Below are 21,240 nucleotides of genomic sequence, written 5' to 3'. Positions count from 1 at the left end.
CAGTAAGTTAGCTCAACTAATCTGCAATTCTAATAGAGGTTGCACTCAAGCAGAGTTGACATGAGTCATGGTGCTTACTCCATTGATGGTCTTGGGCTGGAGATAAAGTTGAATCTTGGTTAGAGCATATGGATGATGTCCTCAAAGTTATGAGATGTCTCGAGGATTAGCAAATGAGCAGGAGAGCGCTAAGAACTGGTGGAAAACGGAGCAGAAATATTCTTGCTAACACATCATGGATTTAGAATCTCTTCAAGAAGCGGTTCAAGAACAATTTATGAGTCTCGAATTTCAAGCTATCAACAGGCGAGAATTTCTAGCTCTTGAGCAAGGAGAAATATCTATGGTTGACTATGAATGGGAGTTTCAACGTCTTGTGGAGTATTGCCTGGGTATTCAAGATAATGCAAAATAGAAGAGGAAGCAGTTCATTGCGGGCTTGAATCCAGAGTTGTGTACTTATGTGATGGTTAGTGATGGTGTTACCTATGAGACAACTTTTCGCACAGCTCCACAGGTCGAGCAAGTTAATAACAGGAAAGTGGAGAAACAGGTAGCGAAAGGCAAGCAAGCAAGCACTAGGGAGGACAATTCAGTGGATTTAAGAATAAGTTCAAGGCCAATAATATCAAGGAAGCATTGTTTATGGGGGTGGAATGAAAGGTAAAAAGGTTTTTAAGAAGAAGGGTCAGCCTTTAGGGCATACTACTAGCGATGGATCTTATACCACTACACCTCAAGCCAGTAAGGGTTCTACCGGCAGTGATCGATTCTCTAGTAGCGGATCCTGGGGTGGTTCTTTTCAGAAACAATGAACACGGACTCCAGCACATTACGACCTCATAACTTGTATTATTACTGTCGGGGTCTCATTTTAGGATTAATAATGTGCATATATGAGGGGATCAGTATGGAAGGCGGACATATTATATTGTCAGATCCGTCCCAGGACAATCTTGCTGACCTCTTTACAAGTCACTGTTGAAGTCCACTTTCTAGAAACTTGTTCAAGGAATTGGTATGCATAAATTATCTGATTTGAATTGCTTGTAGTTCTCATTTGAAAGTTTTATAATACACAAAGAAGCTTCCAGAAGTATACTTACTTAATCTTAATGTACTATTTTTTCCTACTATTAGGAGCATTTTTTGCTTTGGATTTTTGCTACCTAACAAGGTTTTAACCAAACACCGATCCTGAACTGGTCATAACCTTGTGTGCATTTTACTTGCATCCTGAATGTGTTTAGTTTTGACTTACCAAGTACTCATTTTTCTTCTTAGACTACGGTTTTTTTATCCTAACTAAGGTTTATCATAATAAAGTTTTGTGAGTTCTACTCCTTATTGTGAAGAAATATGAGTAAATCTAAAGATTGGATAAGAACATCCGATACGACGTGAATGGTTGAGAATTTTAACAAAAATATGAGTAGATATTATTAATAGATAATGAGGCACGAAGTGAATAATCAAGAATCTTTTAAAAGATGTGAGCTGATATTATTAACACAAATTTTGATTTTAGCTCAAATGTGATAGCGTATTTTAGGGAAAACCCAAAAATTTGAGTAACTTCCAGTTAAACCCTTTGACCAACAATTCACGTAAACGAACTTTCATTTTTTAAGGTGATCAATTCAAATTAGAGTTTAGTCAAAACTTGAGTGAAAATTTTATGTCGATTTTACCCTTTATGACTAGTTAGTAGGCACAAAATCATGCATAAGATTCCTACAAAATAGAACACTTAAATCTTTGATCTACAAAATGGTAAGCTTGACCCATAATCTAATCGATGTTCTGCATTAACATATATAAGCGTGATATAACTTAAAATTATGTGTAAATTAAATTGCTTCAATACAAGTGGGTACACTTAGATAAAGAATAACTGGAAACCATAAAGACATTGTATTGGATTCAAATTGTAAAAATGTGCACTCCAGCAAGATTCAGGAAACCTTCTCCCTACATGTGCACTCATCAGAAACCACATAATTAAATCATAAACAAGACCTCGGAAGAGGGTGGCATATATAAATCAACAACACAAATAGTAATGGAAGGCTCAAAGAGCCAAATAAGAAACAATGGATACATTGAGTGAAATATAAACACATAGAAACTTCACGAAACAAAGTTGTTAAGCTTCAACTAATACAAAGTCCTAACATGCATTGCGAGGACTTGAGTGAGTGAAGTGGAATTTCTCGTTTGGAATTGCTTTTTGTACAACTAAAACTGTTTTTTTTTTATTATATAGGAACAGACAAATAGAACTGTTAATGTTTTATAATTCAAGTCTTGAAAGACTTTCTTGAGGGTTATCCTCCTCAGACTCATCATCAAATCTCTTTCCGCTAGTCCATAATACACTTTGCAAATCAGCTCCTCCTTCATCACTCCCCCAATTAAAAACTTCCACACTTTGCTGCCGACAAACATCAAAGTTCCTATCGAGAAATCATCTACAGCCAAGATGAATAATCATTTGATCTAAAATCACTCGATACTCGACTGAGTGTAGCATGTACCCTCCTCACAAGAATGTGAGAAGATGACTAACTTTTTCCACTCTCCACCATCTCAATAAGCCACGGGTGAGGATGTCTTGAGTGAACGCTCAAGCACCAGAGCATCTATATGCGGAATAAATTTGAAGCCAACGTGTTGGTTAGTCATGCATGTCCAAATGCTCACATAAGTAGAACAACCCCATGAGTTACAATTAAACCATGTAACAAGTTCATCATGTTTGCTTGCACATGCTCAATTGCATTTATTGTATACTATCGTGAATCCATGCGCAAGGTTATCTAAAAACATATGGATGTTGTGAGCGAATAGAGTTTAATGTCACAGAAAGTGAACAGTACTTCAACAGTTGGCTCCTGACATCTTAATACGCAGAGATACTTGGCTTATAAACAAACCCATTGAAGAAGAGACAGCCCAAGAAATTATACTCGAAACACTTTTTTGTGGCGGCTTTGAGAAATCTGAGTGCATAAAGTTGTTCACTGCATGTATGCCTGAATCAAAGTGTTGACCACCACTTTCTTCGCTCATAGCATCCATATGTTTTTGGACAGCCTTGCGCATGGACTCGCGGTATAGTAGATAATAGATGCGGTTGGGCCTGTGCAAGCAACTTGGCGAAGCCCATTACCTCCGTGTTGAAACCCATTGCATGCTTTAACTATACATTGTGGGTTATTCTATCTATTTAGCATTTGGGCTCATATGACTAACCAACCTGCTGATTTCAAATTTGTTCCCTCATATAGATGATTTGGTGATCGAGCGTTCACTCAAACTACATATCTTCGAAGATATTAAGAGGGTCTCATTATTAGTCTGAATCGAGAATCTACCTCCATCATGATATAATAAAGCCTTATGATAAGAATAAGGATAGTCCCTTTACAACTGAAAAATCGCAATACAAGACATGGTATTGTGAATGCCTGTTATTTCCTTACACGAACAGAAAATAGCAATTCGAACTATAACCACAACTTAAGGTTTTATATTTAGCACTGAATAGAACACGAATACATCCTCATAAGAGGGCAAGTAAACTACTGCAAAAACGAAATTGGCATGTATAAATCAACAACACAAATAATACCTGAATGGCAGCATGACTATTGAGATAAAAGTTGAACTCCCTCAGATGACAAATCTGGGTGTCAGCAATAGTGCCTGACAAGGTAATGATAGTTAAAGCACAATATGGTAAAAGATCAAATTTACAATATCTCAATGCGCAAAACGGAAAAGTATCAAATGCGCTACATCTTAATGCATCTAAAATTTGTAACATGGTTGAAAACTGCCACTCTTATCAGTCTGTACCACAACAAAAGCAACTGATGGCAGATATCCCTCCTGCATCGATTGACAAGCCAAATGTTAGCAGAGCGTTGTGTCATTTTTCTTGACAAATGTTAGCAGAGCATTATGTCATTTTTCTTGACCACAGCAAAAACAATTCTTACATGAAGAGGATAATTCTGTCTGGTTTTCGGCCAGTTTCTTGTCAAAATGCTCCGAAATGCTCCCTAGCACAATGAATTTACGAGTGAACTTACATCGGCAATTACCGGACTGCTGTCCTTCAAGTTGAGGATGGGTAACATCCGCACCAAAGATGATTGCGGGAATGTCACTAACTAGAGGAATCCTCCTTTGAATGGCAACAGTGTTCCTTCCACTAACCTACAACAGTTTTACATGTGTCAATATTTCAATGCTCCAAAAATGAACAGTTGGATACATGGGAGGGTTAGCAAAGTAATGACGCATAAGAAGTTCATGACCACTTACCCTATCTCTTGGAATGCGTTTTTGGCTTCATGATGTGCCACCATGTTTAGCCTTTGTGACTTTCTTCCCCTGAATTCTTTGTCATTCCTCGTGCATAGTTGTCGTCACCACAGCTTGATTGTCATCGTCAAAGGATGAGTTATCATACCCTTGTTGTGCCATTATGGTTTGGTAATTGAGAAGGATAATTTTGAGGGTTTGAAGCATGTATGCAAAAAATAGGATGAATGTGAAAGAGATAGAGACATCATTTTTATAGTGAAAGGATAAAAAGATAGATAACAATCCGATGGATGAGATTGAGATAAGAAAATCTCATCCAATGGTTGCAAGGGGTTGAAATCTTTATCTAGAGCAAAAATATCTGATCATGACACAGGCACGACATAATCCAATAATGTAGCCATGTCACAATTCAATAATGTAGCCATTCTAGTTACTATTTTTGGGAATAAAAAAAAATTTGGTATCAAATTAATTTTTTTTATTGAAATGTTCACAAAAATATTTTACGACAACGTAATGTTAATCTAATTAAAAAAAGTTTAACATAAACAAAAAATTGCAACTAATCAAATTATTACATAAAATCGTAAAAACCTCAAATTTGGGGATTCTATTATAATGACTTTCCCATTTGAGGGAATATTATTTTAGGAACACAAAAATTTCCTTTTAAGTTCCTAAATGAGTCGTCAAAATGTGGTGGTTGGTAGGGGTGAAAATTTTTACCAAATTATCGTACCAACTGCCCTACCAACCATACCATACCAAATTATTACCAAAAATTTGTTCCAATTGGTAATGGAACAGTATTTGTACCATACCATACTATTTTGGTGTGGTACTAGTATCCAAAACCAGTACCGGTGGTATACCATACCTACCAATATTATTAATATTATATTATGTATTTATTCATATAATTATTTGAGAGAAAAATTAATAAAATTAATAATAATTATTGTAGAAGTGTAAAAAATGTAAAAAAAAAAATATACAGTGACTCACAGTGACAAGCTTTACAACTTTCATGAAGGGGTCAGCTTCAAAATCCAAAACTATAATCCATAAACCTTAAATTTATATTTAACCATCCATTGTCATTTATGCTTTATTCTTCTTATTAAATTTCATTTTTAAAAATTTCTTTTTTGAAAACATGATCATCTAGTGGATGTAAGAAGATGAATGGTTTAGATTTTTGATATCACATTTCGATATTTACGATTAACTGAAATATGAGTTGATGTCATATAGTTTGTAGAAACTTTATAAATATCAAGCAATATTTTCACTAACCGTAAAACTCTAAACATAATATCAATGATCCAAACCGTTCATCTTCCTGTATCCTCTAATAGATCATGATTTCAAAAAAGAAAATCCGAAAAGAAAAAAATTTGATGAGAAAAATTAAGCGTAAATGTAAACAACAATCAACGATTAAATTTTGATCTATGATTTATATTATTATAATGGCGAATTTCAAAGTTAAGCTCTTCACGAAAGTTGTAAAGCTTGTTATTATGAGTGTTTATATATTTTTTTCTATATTTTTTACACTTCCACATTAATTAAAAAATATTAGATTTTGGGCAAACTAAGTGGCATAAAACAAAGTGGCAATTACCATTCGCATACCATACCAACCAAACTATTTGGTATACCGAAAATTTAGTACAGTAATGGTAATAGATTTTACCGTACCAAATATTTGACATGGTAATTGGTACAGAGGTTTTGGTACGATAATGTACCAAAACCACCCCTAATGGTTGGATTCCCAAAATTCCATTAGAGTCGATATTCTTTTATAAACACAAAAATTTCCTTTTTAAGTTCCTAAAATCTCAGGAAGGGAGAGAGAGGAGGGGTGGAGTGAGGTTCCTCCATCTCCCTACTTTTAGTACATATATGACATGGGTGGTTAGTTGAATTTTTAATTGAATCATTAACAAGAAAATCAACTATCAACCGTATGGAGTTGGATTCTTTATTATTAAGAAAAAAATTAACTATCACATTATGTGTTTTAATAAATAAAAAAAATCAATCATCAATCACATGGTGATTTATTTGAATACTAAGAAAGAATCAACTATCAATTGTCACATCATGTTTTTTACAAAATAGAAATGATAGCATGACTCTCTCACAGTGAGACTCTCTATGGACTCCCACCACCTCACCGTTTAATAGGATGGATGTGAAAGAGATAAAGACATAATTTTTCTAGTGAGAGGATAAAAAGATAGATAACAATCCGACGGATGAGATTGAGATAAGAAAATCTCATCCTATGACGACCCGTCCCAAATTAAAATATATTTTATCCTTGAGGGCATGGAAATGACTATTTTGCCCTCGTGGGCCTTGTGACGTGGATGTACTTATATAGTTTTAAATTATTTTCCTGCCAATTTGATCAATTGTATTCGACCTCACGAGGGTGTTGACGCGAGTTAGGGCCGAATTAGGTTTGTAACGAAAATGTTACGGATGAATAAGTGAGATTGGGTTGGTTTTATTATTATTTGGACCAATGAGATAAGCCCTAAATCCCATAGCCCAATTAGGGCTTGAGACCATTTTAAATTGCCTAATCCGGACACATGCACACACACACGTGCAACCTTACCTCTCTCTCTTCCCTTCTCGAATTTTCTTCTTTGTCCGTACAGCCGAAGACATCACACTCAAACTGAACCAAAACCTCACATATCGAGTGTAAGGTTAGCATTATTGTGCTTCCCTCGACCTCACGAGTCGAGCCATACCCTTGGTTTGAGGAGATGACTGGTAGAACTCAAGATACCCGAGCTTTGGCAAGCAGTGCAATTTTCTTTGACGTGATCGCGAAGGTTTGAGCCAGTTTTGAGACTTAAGACGGTTTAGCCGGAATTATGAGGAATTTTTCGACTATTTTCCGTCAGATTTAAGTCTTCAAAGTGTTTCCGGTGACACAGACGGCAGCCAACAACGAAATTCGGTGAACCACCAGAGAATAAGCAGAATATTCAATCAATTTTGATGGAATATACTAACTGCGTCAGGTGAGACGTTTCCGGAGGACGAGCACAGTCAGGGGAGACACAGGGGTTACGACCCTGCCACATATCAGTGAGTGGGCTTTTAGTTTAATATATGTATATATGCCTTACGTTTTTCCCAAAAAAATTAATTTAAATGATTTTGCATTTTAGATGCCATGTCAAATGCTTTATATTTTAGAATATGCATTAGTAGTTATGTATGTTAGTATTTGACATTGTAGACGCTCGGGTAAGTTCCAGGTAAGTATATGTATTGATGATTGTGAGTTGCATTATGATGGTTATACTTAGATGAATTTAAAGCTCATAAACTTGCACCCCGATGTTAGTGTTCCAGCCCGTGGCCAGGGCACAACTTTTCACGTGATGTTCAACTCCTACACCACACGCTCACCTTGGATCCAAGTTTGGTGCACAACCCTATTGTACAGACCACAATAGGTGGTTTCAACTCTTAGGTGACCCGCGATTTATCGCACAACCTTCGTGTGATCGTAGCACTTGAGCGTACTTATTACACCTAGCCCTGTCGTACAGACCACACTAGGTGATTCCGACTCGTGTGCAGACATACTTGATGAGCTATAGGTTCAGCCGTACATGCCACACTAGGTGGATTCGGCTGACATATCACTTTACATTGATTTACTTCACCTGGTTTACTTAATTATTATGCTGAGATATTTGACATGGCATATATCTGGATTTCACTATTTTCGAGTATGGTTTATATATATGTACGTATGCTAGTTTCTGGAAAATTATATGGGTTTTCCGGTGAAGGGTTATTACTTTTGGAAAGAGAAATGGTTTTGAAAAATTTTGTTTTTGCCCACTCACACTTTCTATTTTGCGCCTTTCCAGGTTCTAGGTATGCATGCTTGTTGGTGGCTTACGAGGAGTCGACGACAGTTCTGACAGACTATAAATAATGTAGGACCACCTCTCTGGTATTGTATAATTAGTACTCAACATACTGGACTGCACTTAGGTTACTACGCTCTGAATAAGTGTAACTATACTTAAATATCTTCACTTGCACTTATATATTAGTATAGTGAAAATTAGTTAGCTTGGTTTTGTTTACTCACACTTTCATATCACTATCACTTCTGCACTGCGCACATAGCTACGTCACCCTCACATGACGGCCAGCACGCCTCGATTTGGGTCAGGGTGTGTCAGTTTGGTATCAGAGCCTAGGTTTGGCAGTCCTACATATTTTGTAAGTATTCTAATAATTTTGGTGTCTTTTTTCAGAACCATGCCACCTCGTAGACAGCCATATACTTCCATTGAGTCTAGTTTCCCAGATATTACTCAACTTGGGGAAGCAATTGCCAATGTCATTCAGCTTCGCTTCATCCTCCCCAGAAGACTCTCCTACAGACTGTGTATAATCTAAAGTTGAATAATTTTGTGGGTATTGAGGGGCCTGAGGGAGCCGAGTGTTGGCTCAATCATATCGAGAAAACTTTTCGATTGATGCATAGATAGGGAAATCTTCCTGAGGATAGATGGGTCAAGACGACCACTTGGTTTTTGGGTGAGGAGCCTGCATCCTGGTGGAGGCAAGAATCTTTTCAGTTGTCACTAGAGGAAGCTACAAATTGGGAGATTTTTAAGCAATTATTCCAAAAGAGATTTGTACCCCTAGAGTATATAGATTGTAAAAAGCAAGAATTCACTCACCTAAAGAAAGGAAAGATGTCAGCTAATGAGTATTATAGGAAGTTCACTGATTTATCTCGTTATTGCCCTGAGATTGCTGCAAATCCTGCAGAGATGCTTCACCGTTTTAGATTGGGTACTAGAAAGAAATGGCGTTTCCATGGCGACCACAACTCCATGTGCTACATATTAGGAGTTTTATGAGATTTTACTACGAATTGAGGATTCTGAAAATATGCCCAGTGACAGCGAGGAAGAGGAAGAAAAAGATAGTAACCAGAAGAAAAATAATAATAAAGATAAGAGCCAGTCATCACAGGGACCTCGCAAGACGCAGTGTTTTAAGAGAAGTGGTACTAGTTCCAATTCTTCCAGTGGGAGTTTGAGTTCTACTGCACCGAGAAGAGGTGGCCGGTTTTTAGGTGGTTCTAGGTTCTAGAGATAGAGGGATTCCAGTAACGCAGGTGCTCCCTTGTGCCGTAGGTGCAATAATCGACATTTTGGGGAATGTAGACGAGGTAGCAGTGGATGCTTCACTTGTGGGCCAGATGGGACATCAGGCTATTCAGTGCCCGTAGAACCAGCATAAGCCCCAGCCACCTTCTTTACCACCACCAGTTCTGATTCAGTAGGTTCCAGGGCTTAGTGGTTATACCCAGACGAGTCACGGGGGTGCTTATCATTATCAGGGTGATATAGCTCCATATTCTGGATGATAGTATCAGTATCCACACAATCTATATCATCAGAGTGGCTATGCTCAGTATCCAGGAGGTTATACGCCATATCCGCCATATTCAGTTGGTGGATCACAGTGGTATCCCAGGGGATAGTCCCAGAATGTGAAGGTTGCTTCTAGTAGTGCAGGGTCATTGAGACAGCCTAATCAGCCTGGCCAGGGACGTAGTTTACAGGGACGTGGAAATCAAGCTAAATAGGGGTCATGGAGGACGAAAGCAGGCATAGGGTCATATTCACCATATTACGTTACAGGATGCTCAAAACAACCCTGATTTGATTATGGGTACGTTGAATAGTCTTGGTCATTTTGCTAGAGTATTAATTGATTGTGGTGCTACACACTTTGTTATTTCTAATACATTTGCTCAGACAACGCGACCTCATCCCACACCTCTCGGATATGAGTTAGAGTTTTCAATGCCTAGAGGTGAGACATGTTATGTTAGTTGGGTGTATCAAGGATGTTCCGTGTTGGTGGAGAATGTCGTTGTGCTAGCTGATCTCGTTTCGTTAGATATCGTTGATTTAGATGTTATTTTGGGCATGGATTGGCTATATTACAATCGTGCCAAGATGGATTGTTACGGGAAGACAATCACTTTTCATCGTCCAGGCTTGCCTATGGTCACATTTGTGGGCAAGCATAGTGGAGTGAGACACGACATTATTTCTACCATGAGGGCTAAAAGGTTATTGAGGAACGGTTGTCAGGGGTATTTGGTTCACATGGTATTAAATGTCGATACTCCAATCAGTGTAGAGGATGTACGAGTAGTAGGGCATTTCCCTGACGTATTTCCTGATGATTTACCTGGACTACCACTAGTCCGAGAAGTGGAGTTCACTATCGATTTACTTCCAGGTATAGATTTTATTTCTTTAACTCCTTATCGAATGTCTCCTGCTGAATTGCGGGAATTGAAAATTCAGTTACAGGAATTGGTTGATAAGGGTTTCATTCAGCCTAGTACTTCACCTTAGGGAGCTCCAGTTTTATTTGTACGGAAGAAAAATGGAACTTTGAGGTTGTGTATTGACTATCGGCAGCTAAATCGAGTAACGATTAAAACCCGTTATCCGTTGTCGCGTATAGATGATTTATTTGACCAGCTTCGAGGCGCATACGTGTTTTCTAAGATTAATTTGAGGTCTGGTTATTATCAATTAAAGAACAGAAGTGAAGATGTTCCTAAGATGACTTTTCGGACTCGATATGGTCATTATGAGTTTCTTGTGATGCCATTCGGATTAACTAATACACCTGCAACTTTTATGGACTTGATGAATCGAGTATTCAAGCCATATCTTGACAGGTTTGTCATTGTATTTATTGACAATATTTTGGTGTATTCTAAGTCTAAGGTAGAATATGTACGACATCTCACTTTGGTGTTGAAGAAATTGAGGGAACACCAATTATATGCTAAGTTTAGCAAATGCCAATTTTGGTTAAATCAAGTAGCATTTTTGGGACATGTCATATCAGCTCAAGGTATTCAAGTGGATCCACAAAAGGTAGCAGCCATTGAGAATTGGGAGCAGCCACGAACTGTCACAGAGGTACGGAGTTTCCTTGGCCTAGCAGGTTATTATAGATGGTTTGTTAAAGATTTCTCAACTATAGCATTACCACTGACAAGGTTGACTAGAAAAGATATTACATTTGAATGGGATGATAATTGTGAGCAGAGTTTCCGGTAACTAAAGTATTGTCTCACTCAGGCACCTGTTTTGGCCCTTCCAGACGACAGTGGTAATTTTGAAATTTACAGTGATGCTTCTTTGCATGGTCTGGGTTGTGTGTTGATGTAGCATGGTAGGGTGATTGCTTATGCTTTGCGACAGTGGAAACCTCATGAAATGAATTATCCTACTTATGATCTTAAGTTAGCAGCCATTGTATTTTCCTTGAAGATTTGGAGACATTATCTTTATAGAGAAAAATGTAAGATTTTCACGGATCATAAAAGTCTTCAGTATCTTTTCACCCAGAGAGATCTTAATCTTTGCCAGCAGAGGTGGATAGAATTGCTCAGCGATTATGATTGCACGATTGAGTATCAACCTGATCGTGCAAATGTGGTGGCAGACGCACTTAGGAGGAAATCTCAAGGCCGACATAACGCCTTATATGCTTGTCGTGTTCCCTTTCTCACAGATTTGAGATCCACTGGAGTGAAGTTAGGGGTGGAAGATCGGGAATAAGCTTTACTTGCTAGTTTCCAGGTCAGACCGATTTTAATTGATTGTGTGCTCGAGGCTCAGGTGAATGATGAGGAATCCCAGGAGTTAATTTAGGTAATATCATGAGGGAAAAAAAAGATCTCAGAATTCGGAAGTCTGATGGTATGCTTATGCAGGAGAAACGAATGTACGTGTGAATAATGTAGAATTAAAGAAAGATATCCTTGATGAAGCACATATATTGGCCTATGCGATACATCTTAGGAGTACCAAGATGTATCACACTATTCGACCTTTTTACTATTGGCCTAGCATGAAAAGAGAGATTGCTGAATATGTGAGTAGATGTGCAATTTGCCAGCAAGTCAAAGCTGAGAGAAAAAAAAACCTTTTGGATTGATTCAGCCACTTCATGTTCCCCAGTGGAAATGGGAAAATATTACCATGGATTTCGTGTACAAGCTTCCTCGTACACGAAATGGTTACGATGGCATTTAGGTGATAGTGGATCGGCTTACTAAATCAGCACACTTTATTCCAGTAAGGGAGAAATAGTGTTTAAGCTGATTAGCCGAGTTATTTATATCAGGGATTGTTAAATTCCACGGGGTTCCAGTTAGTATTATTTATGATTGGGATCCTAGGTTCACTTCTAAGTTTTAGGGTGGCATTTCAAGAAGCTCTTGGTTCGAGATTGCTTTATAGTATGACATATCCTCCACAAACAGATGGGCAATCTGAGAGGACTATCCAGACATTAGAAGATATGTTGAGATCTTCGGTACTGCAGTTTGGCGACGCTTGGCATAAGCGTTTGGATTTGGTGGAGTTTGCCTACAATAACAGTTACCATTCTAGCATCGGGATGTCACTTTTAGAGACATTATATGGTAGATCTTGTCGTACTCATTTATGTTGGTCAGAAGTTAGTGAGAGGGTGTTAGTGGGCCCTGAGGTTGTTGATGAGACTACTTGGAATATCCAGGTAATTAAATCTAACCTGAAAGTAGCCCAAGATTGACAGAAAAGCCTTGCCGATAAACACGCCACTGTTAGAGTCTATAAAGTTGGAGATTGGGTATTTTTTTAAGCTATCTCCGTGGAAAGGCGTTGTGCGGTTCGGTAAGAAAGGTAAGTTAAGTCCTCGCTATATTGGACCGTACCAGATCACTGAGTAAGTCGGTGAAGTCATCTACAGACTTGAGTTACCTTCAGAATTATCACGGGTGCATGATGTTTTTCATGTTTCTATGCTTCGTCATTATGTCTCTGATCCATCACACGTGATACCTCCTCAGCCACTAGAAATTAATCCAGACTTGACATATGATGAAGAACCAGTGACGATCTTAGACTAAAAGGATAAGGTTCTAAGAAACAAAACTGTGCGCATGGTGAAAGTTTTGTGGAAGAACCACTCAATGGAGGAGTCTACTTAGGAGACGGAGGATCGTATGCAAGATTTATATCCACGTTTGTTTTATGGATATTGATTGTTGTATGCTAGCAAACAGACATTTCGGGGATGAAATTTTATTAAAGGGGGTAGGTTGTGATGACCCGTCCCGAATTAAAATATATTTTATCCACAAGTGCGTGGAAATGACTATTTTTGCCCTTGTGGGCCTTGTGACGTGGATGTACTTACATTGTTTTAAACTATTTTCCTACCAATGTGATCAATTGTATTCGACGTCACGAGGGTGTCGACGTGAGTTAGGGCCGAATTGGGTTTGTAACGAAAACGTTACGGATGAATAAGTGAGATTGGGTTGGTTTTATTATTATTTGGACCAATCAGTTAGGCCCTAAATCCCATAGCCCAATTAGGGCTTGAGACCATTTTAAATTTCCCAATTCGGACACATGCGCACACACACATGTGCAACCTCACCTTTTCTCCCTTCCCTTCTCGAATTTTCTTCTTTGTCCGTACAACTGAAGACATCAGACTCAAATTGAACCAAAACCTCACAGATCAAGTGTAAGGTTAGCATTATTGTGCTTCCCTTGACCTTACGAGTCGAGCCATACCTTTGGTTTGAGAAGAGGACTGGTAGAACTTGAGATACCTGAGCTCTGGCAAGGAGTGCAATTTTCTCCAACGTGATCGCGAAGGTTTTAGCTAGTTTTGAGACTTAAGAAGGTTTAGCCGGAATTGCGAGGAATTTTTCGACTATTTTTCGTCAGATTTAAGTCCTCAAAGTGTTTCCGGTGACCCAGACGGCGGTCAGTGATGGAATTCGACGAACCATGGGAGAAGAAGCAAAATATTCCGTCAATTTTGACAAAATATACTAAATGCGTCAGGTGAGATGTTTCCGGAGGACGAGCGCAGTCAGGCGAGACACGGGGGTTACGACCCTGCCACATATCAATGAGTGGGCTTTTGGTTTTCAATATATGTATATATGTCTTACGTTTTTCCCAAAAAAAATTTATTTAAATGATTTTGCGTTTTAGATGCCATGTCAAATGCTTTGTATTTTAGAATATGCATTAGTAGTTATGTATGTTAGTATTTGACGCTACGAACGCTCAGGTAAGTTCCAGGTGAGTATATGTATTGATGATTGTGAGTTGCATTATGATGGTTATACATAGATGCATTTAGAGCTCATAAACCTGCACCCCGGTGTTAGTGCTCCCGCTCATGGCCAGGGCATAATCCTTCACGTGATGTTCACCTCCCGCACTGCACGCTCACCTTGGATCCAAGTTTAGTGCATAGCCTTGTCGTACAGACCACAATAGGTGGTTCCGACTAATAGGTGACCAGCGATTTATCGCATAACCTTCATGTGATCGTAGCACTTGAGCGTACTTATTACACCTATCCCTGTCATACAGACCACACTAAGTGGTTCCAACTCGTGTGCAGGCATACTTGATGAGCTATAGGTTCAGCCATACAGGCCACACTAGGTGGATCCAGTTGACATATCACTTTACATTGATTTACTTCACCTAGTTTACTTAATTATTATGCTGAGATATTTGACATGTCATATATCTGGATTTCACTATTTTCGAGTATGGTTTCTATATATGTACGTATGCTAGTTTCTGGGAAATTATACGGGTTTTACCGCGATAGGTTATTACTTTTGGAAAGAGAAATGGTTTTGAAAAGCTTTGTTTTTGCCTACTCACACTTTCTGTTTTACACCCCTCCAGGTTCTAGGTAAGCGTGCTTATTGGTGGCTTACGAGGTGTCGACGGTGGTTCTGACAGACTATAAATAATGTAGGACCACCTCTCTGGTATTGTATAATTAGTACTTGACCTGCTAGACTGCACTTAGGTTACCTATGCTCTGAATAAATGTAACTATACCTAAATAACTCCACTCGCACTTATATATTAGTATAGTGTATTTTAGTTAGTTTGGTTTTGTTTACTCACACTTTCATATCACTATCACTTCTGCACCGCACACATGGCTACATCACCTTCACGTGACGGCCAGCACTCATCGATTTGGGTCGGGGTGTGTCAATTTTGTAACATCCCACATCGCCCAGGGGTGTGGATCATGTAAGCCTTATATGTATATTCTCATCTCTACCTAACATGAGTCCTTTTGGAAGCTCACTGGCTTCGAGTTTCATCGAAACTCCGAAGTTAAGTGAGTTTGCGCGAGAGCAATCCCATGATGGGTGACCCACTGGGAAGTTCTCATGTGAGTTCCCAGAAACAAAACCGTGAGGGCGTGGTTCACTGTTCTAAAAATCCCCGTCTAGCGCCGCCTAGGCGCTAGGCCGGCGCTAGACCCCAGCCCACCTCCTAGACCACCTAGGCACCTACCTAGACCCGCCTAGGTTGCAACTCACTTAGACAGAAAATACATATCTTTCATTTTGCATTTTGTTTTTTTCCAATAAATTGTAAGAGACTTGTTGCATACTTGAATGAACAAACATTATATCCTTATTTCACATGTTTTCATTATGTTCCAATACTTCATGATATATATGCATTCTATTTTGTAGTTTATGATGTAATTATATATATTTCAAGTAGAAGCAGACACTTATTTACATGAAATATGATAGATTTACTTAAATCCGCCTAGTCCGACTAGGCGCCCGCCTAGCCGCCTAGGCCCCAGCTCGCCGCCCGACTAGCGCCTAGCGACTTTTAGAACCTTGGCGTGGTTAGGGCCCAAAGAGGACAATATCGTGCTACAGCGGAGTCAAGCCCGAGATATGGTGGGGGCCTGGGCGGGGATGTGACAATTTGGTATCAAAGCTAATCCTTGGCCAGAAGTGTGCCGACGAAGACGTCGGGCCCTGAGGGGGGCGGATTGTAACATCCCACGTCGCTCAGGGATGTGGATCCTATAAGCTTTATATGTATATTCTCATCTCTACCTAGCATAAGGCCTTTTGATAGGAGCATATTTATGCGCCTTAGTTAGCTAGTTCTTATGCATTTTCGTTATGTTTTCTTAGTTAAAGTAGTCTTTTAAGCTATTTTCATGTGTTTTCAGGTTTTAAGGGCATATTATACAAAACAATGCAAATTGGAGCTTTTGGGAGCAAAAGTGAGCTTGGATTGAATAGCACATGCTTGGAACAAAAGGTCTGGACGAAATTGAAGATTTGAGGATTCCTAGTCCAAGAAGGATTCCTAGTCTAAGAAGGAGTCCTAATTGAAGAAGGATTCCTAATCAACGAGGGATTCCTAGTTGAAGATGGATTCCTAGAAGAATGAAGATTCCTACTCAAACAAGGTTACCTACTTGAAGTAGGAAAGTTAAGCCTAAAAGTTGCTATTTTGGGTTAATCTTTCCTAAACCTAAATGGCCTTAAGTTTCAGCAACATTAGAAGGTTCCTCAGCATTGAAAGACACAAAGAAAGGTTCTAGAACATTTCCTTATCCTTGTCGTGGGTTAGGTCCTATTTCCTCTTGGTTTTGGGCTTCTAGAAGCCCTATCCTCTTTCCCCTAATCCTTGCCGCACCTATCCCTTTCTAGAACCCTTTTCCTTGCCTTGCAAGGCTTTCTAGAAGCCTTATCTTACCCTATCCAAACCTGCCGCACCTTGTGGACCTTTTCCCTTGTGGATTCTGATTTCTAAGCCTTTTTCCTTGTGGATTTGGGTTATTCAAGTCCATATCTGATTTCCCTAGGGTTTTAAGTGCCTATATATACTCATGTTAACCCCTTGGCCGAAATACCACCTCCCATATACATCAATTCATGCCAGAAATCATCCATTGCTCTTTGCCGCAGCTTTCCACCACCATACTCCATAATTCCTGCCCTTAAACACCCTTGCCGCACCAACCATCAATCATAACCACTACCACACCATTCTATATCCATTCCCCCATATAAATACCACCCAAAACCTGTCCCCAAGTCTTGTGCCGCAGCAAGGAAGGAGAAGGAGAACTTTGGACGTGCTTGCTGTTCAAGATTGGATCGTTGGAGCGTCTAGGTGTTTTCTTTTTTTGGATTTCAATGTTTAAATTTATTTATCTTTGCTTTGTGCGTATGAGGAACTAAACCCCCCTTGGCTAGGGGGGATTCGAAACCATGTTCATGCTTGCTATATGATTTGATTACTTTCAATTGCGTTTCATAAGTTGTGAATTCAATTTGCTTATCTACATGAATTAAAACTGATTTGTGTGTGTTGGTTGAGAGTGCACTCTTAATTTTCATGCATAAATCTAATGCTAGGATATAAGGGATTTTCACCTAATCGTTATGAACTTATATTCACAAGTAGTAAAGGTTGTTGATCACAATCGTGTTAAGTAAATTCTTGGCATAAGTTTCATGCAATTCATAGTAACAAGTGCCTTGTCAATGCTTATGGTTTTCATAGAACTTAATGATTCTTGCTTGTATCTCTATTATGCAATTCATGTAGGGAACTTGTGGGGAATGCTTTGGGTTGTTGTATGCAATCATCAAATTCAATAACTTTAGGAAAATCTGAAGGTTAATTAGTGCAATTCACGGTTAATCTGGGGCGTTGAGAATTCATAATCTATTGAAAAGCAATTGGAAATTGTTTCGTATGCAAGTGTGACATGTGTGGAGAATAACTCCTTAGCCAGCTTTCCATCCATTCACTTTAATCAAATTCGTTTTAAAATCTGTTTAGTTTACAAAGTTTCTGTTTTGTTTTCAATTTCGTCAAAATCAAATCCTCATTTATTTTGAAGTGTTAGATTAGTTAGAAATCAATTTAGTTTGTGTTTTTAAGTGTCTTGAGTCAAGTTATAACCTATTTTCGTCCAAATTTGTGTTTTGTGTTCAAAACTGCCCAGATTGTGTTTTTAAGGCAGTTTTGAGTGTTTATGTGCTGTTTTGAGTCTTTTGGTTTGTTTTAGTGTTTTAGAGTTTAGTTTTGCATTCTTTGAGTCTAGTTTAGTGTTTTACACTTTATTTTTACGTTTTTGAGTTAGTTTTCAAGTGATTTAGCAATCCCTCCTAATCCCAAAGAGGGTTTAATTTGTGTGCTTATATATTTCGCATCACCTTTTGGGAGCTCACTGGCTTCGGGTTCCATCAGAACTCCGAAGTTAAGCGAGTTCGCGCGAGAACAATCTCATGATGGTTGACCCATTTGGAAGTTCTCATGTGAGTTCCTAGAAACAAAACCGTGAGGGCGTGGTCGGGGCCAAAAGCGGACAATATCGTGCTACGGTGGAATCAAGCCCGGGATGTGATAGGCATGGTCGGGGCCCAAAGCGGACAATATCGTGCTACAGCGAAGTCAAGCCCAGGATATGGTGGGGGCCTGGGCGGGGATGTGACAATTTGGTATCAAAGCCAATCCTTGGCCGGAAGTGTGCCGACGAGAACGTCGGGCCCTTAAGGGGGTGGATTGTAACATCCCACATCGCTCAAGGATGTGGAACCTGTAAGCTTTATATGTATATTCTCATCTCTACCTAGCATGAGGCCTTTTGGGAGCTCACTGGCTTCGAGTTCCATCAGAACTCCGAAGTTAAGCGAGTTCGCGCGAGAACAATCCCATGATGGTTGACCCACTTGGAAGTTCTCGTGTGAGTTCCCAGAAACAAAATCATGAGGGCGTGGTCGGGGCCCAAAGTGGATAATATCGTGTTACGGTGGAATCAAGCCCGGGATGTGGTGGGGGTCCGGACCGGGATGTGCCACATCCAATTGTTGCAAAAAGTTGAAATCTTATATGGACCAAAAATAGATGATCATGACATAATCCAACAATGGAGCCATGTCGTAGGCTTGATATAATCCAATAATATAGCCATTCTAGTTACAATTTTTGTGAAAAATAAATAAATAAAAAATAAAAAATTGGTATCAGAATTTGAATTTTTTTTTTTTATCAAAATGTTCACAAAAATATTTTACAACAAAGTAATGTTAATCTAATTAAAAGAAAGTTAACGTAAACAAAAAATTTGCAACTAATCAAATTATGACACAATCGTAAAAAACCTCAAATTTAAGGAATTATATTATAGGGACTCTTCCATTGGAAGCAATATTCTTTTAGGAACACAAAAAATATTCCTTTAAGTCCCTAAATGAGTAGTTTGAATAAAAAAAAATCAACCATTAATTGCATGGTGATTGGATTTCTTATTGGGAAATTAAGAAAAAAATCAACCATAACGGTGAGTATTTACCAAATATAGCAAAAAATTAACTCTTAATTTCAAAAATGTCACATTTTTATAAAATCTTTCAAATATATCCAAAATTCCACCTAAATAGACACAAATACCATCAAATTTAACAATCAAATAAATTAAAGGCTTTTTAGCCAAAATGATTCGTGACATTGATATAACTTTTTAATCTGGTTCTTAACAATTAATGATAATCAATAGTAGTGTTCTTGAATTTGTCTATCATAAATCATTTTAATCTTTCTTTGAATTTGTCCATCGTGATTATTTTAGTTTTTTCATGAAAAATCTGCCAATTGCTCTGTTAGTGTGATTATGTGGCACCACGTGGATCTCACAAATACGATCATATAATGACATGTGGATTAACTTTAAAAACTAATTTTATATTTAAAACTAAAAATGATATTAGTAAGAAAAAAGACGTTGAAGGCATGATTGAAATTTTGCTGCTCCCACTTACGGTAACTGCAGTGACGCTCAATGTCGGTGATGAGGGGGTCGAAGGGGATAGGGTTGTGGTGGTGGAATGTAGAAGTGAAGGTGAAGTTGGATTGGAGCTTGAGGCGATAGTAGCTAAAAAGCCTTTAATTTATTTAATTGTTAAATTTGAGGCTATTTGTGTCTATTTAAGTGAAATTTTGGATATATTTGAAAGTTTTTATAAAAAGTGACATTTTTGAAATTAAGAGTTAATTTTTGGTTATATTTGATAAATACTCCATAACGGTCATATCATGTGTTTTATAAAATATGATTTAACAATATAATTTTTTTAAGAGAATTGTTATTAGCAGTCTAAAAATCTCATTTGACACTCCAAACTTTCCATAATTAGGAAGAAAAATACACTTATGAGGAGTGTAAAATGAGATTTTTGGAGTGCTAATAACAATTCCCTTTTTTAATATATTGAGAGAAACTATGGTACAACATTTATACATTCACCACTATATAGTGCTTAATTAAATACTACAGCCACCTAAGAACCGAATGGCCAAACTGCTCAAAAAAAAAAAAAACAAAAAAATGTAATGCTAGAGAAACTATCTTTTTAAATTCTTTAATAATGAAGTTTTACTTTATTGTTACTTTATTTAATTTATAAAATATGATTTTCTCTTAAAAATTAAAGAATCCATATCTATGTTTTAATGCTACCATGGACAACTATTACAATAGCATGAGATCAAATCTTCTGCACCCAAAATGATTTTTATGTTGACACTTAGTACTATGGTTTAGTGGTATTTGTAAGTGAGAGGTTTTAGGTTCGGTTCTCACCAAAGACGAATTTGAATCACATTATTGTTAGTCCATTATGAAGCTTAGCCCACTTACCCACCCTTTTAGTGTAGATAATATCATTTGTTAAAAAAATTATTTTTATGTTAGAGCACGTTAATTGTAAAATGGATGCCTATATTACTTAAGCGTTGATTAGCATGTTTATTTCTTATTGGTGACGCATCATTTGGTTTGCAAATTTGATTTAAAATTTTGAGATCTCTAACATTACTTCTTAGTTTTTATGTACTTGCACACAAAAACACAACCACCCAAAAGTTTAAATTACAACTTAATTAATGCTTACATTTATATGGTTTACCTACACAA

The 21,240-nt window shown here is 38.0% G+C and overlaps 1 protein-coding gene and 1 long non-coding RNA gene across 4 annotated transcripts; one reads left to right on the top strand and one right to left on the bottom strand.

Annotated features, from left to right (window-relative positions):
- Positions 1–2,275: 2,275 nt before the first annotated feature.
- On the bottom strand, positions 2,276–4,561 carry LOC114823943 (uncharacterized). 3 transcript variants are annotated; one of them, XR_011579274.1, is made up of 5 exons: positions 4,333–4,561; positions 4,005–4,224; positions 3,802–3,894; positions 3,635–3,708; positions 2,276–3,432 (listed from the first exon to the last, which is right to left on the bottom strand). It is a non-coding gene; the product is annotated as an uncharacterized lncRNA (long non-coding RNA). The 3 variants fall into 3 exon arrangements; XR_011579273.1 differs by having other exon boundaries at positions 3,407–3,708; XR_011579272.1 differs by lacking the exon at positions 2,276–3,432 and having other exon boundaries at positions 3,629–3,894.
- A 4,733-nt stretch (positions 4,562–9,294) lies between these two features.
- LOC139194669 (uncharacterized) lies at positions 9,295–10,781 on the top strand. Its single transcript, XM_070819568.1, has 2 exons — positions 9,295–9,491; positions 10,097–10,781. Exons 1-2 carry the CDS (start codon positions 9,295–9,297, stop codon positions 10,779–10,781), a joined length of 882 nt encoding a protein of 293 aa, XP_070675669.1.
- Positions 10,782–21,240: the final 10,459 nt, after the last annotated feature.

The sequence above is a fragment of the Malus domestica genome, chromosome 03, assembly GCF_042453785.1.
Source record: "Malus domestica chromosome 03, GDT2T_hap1".
In the NCBI taxonomy this organism is placed as follows: domain Eukaryota; kingdom Viridiplantae; phylum Streptophyta; class Magnoliopsida; order Rosales; family Rosaceae; genus Malus; species Malus domestica.
This window is presented reverse-complemented; position numbering and strand designations above follow the sequence as displayed.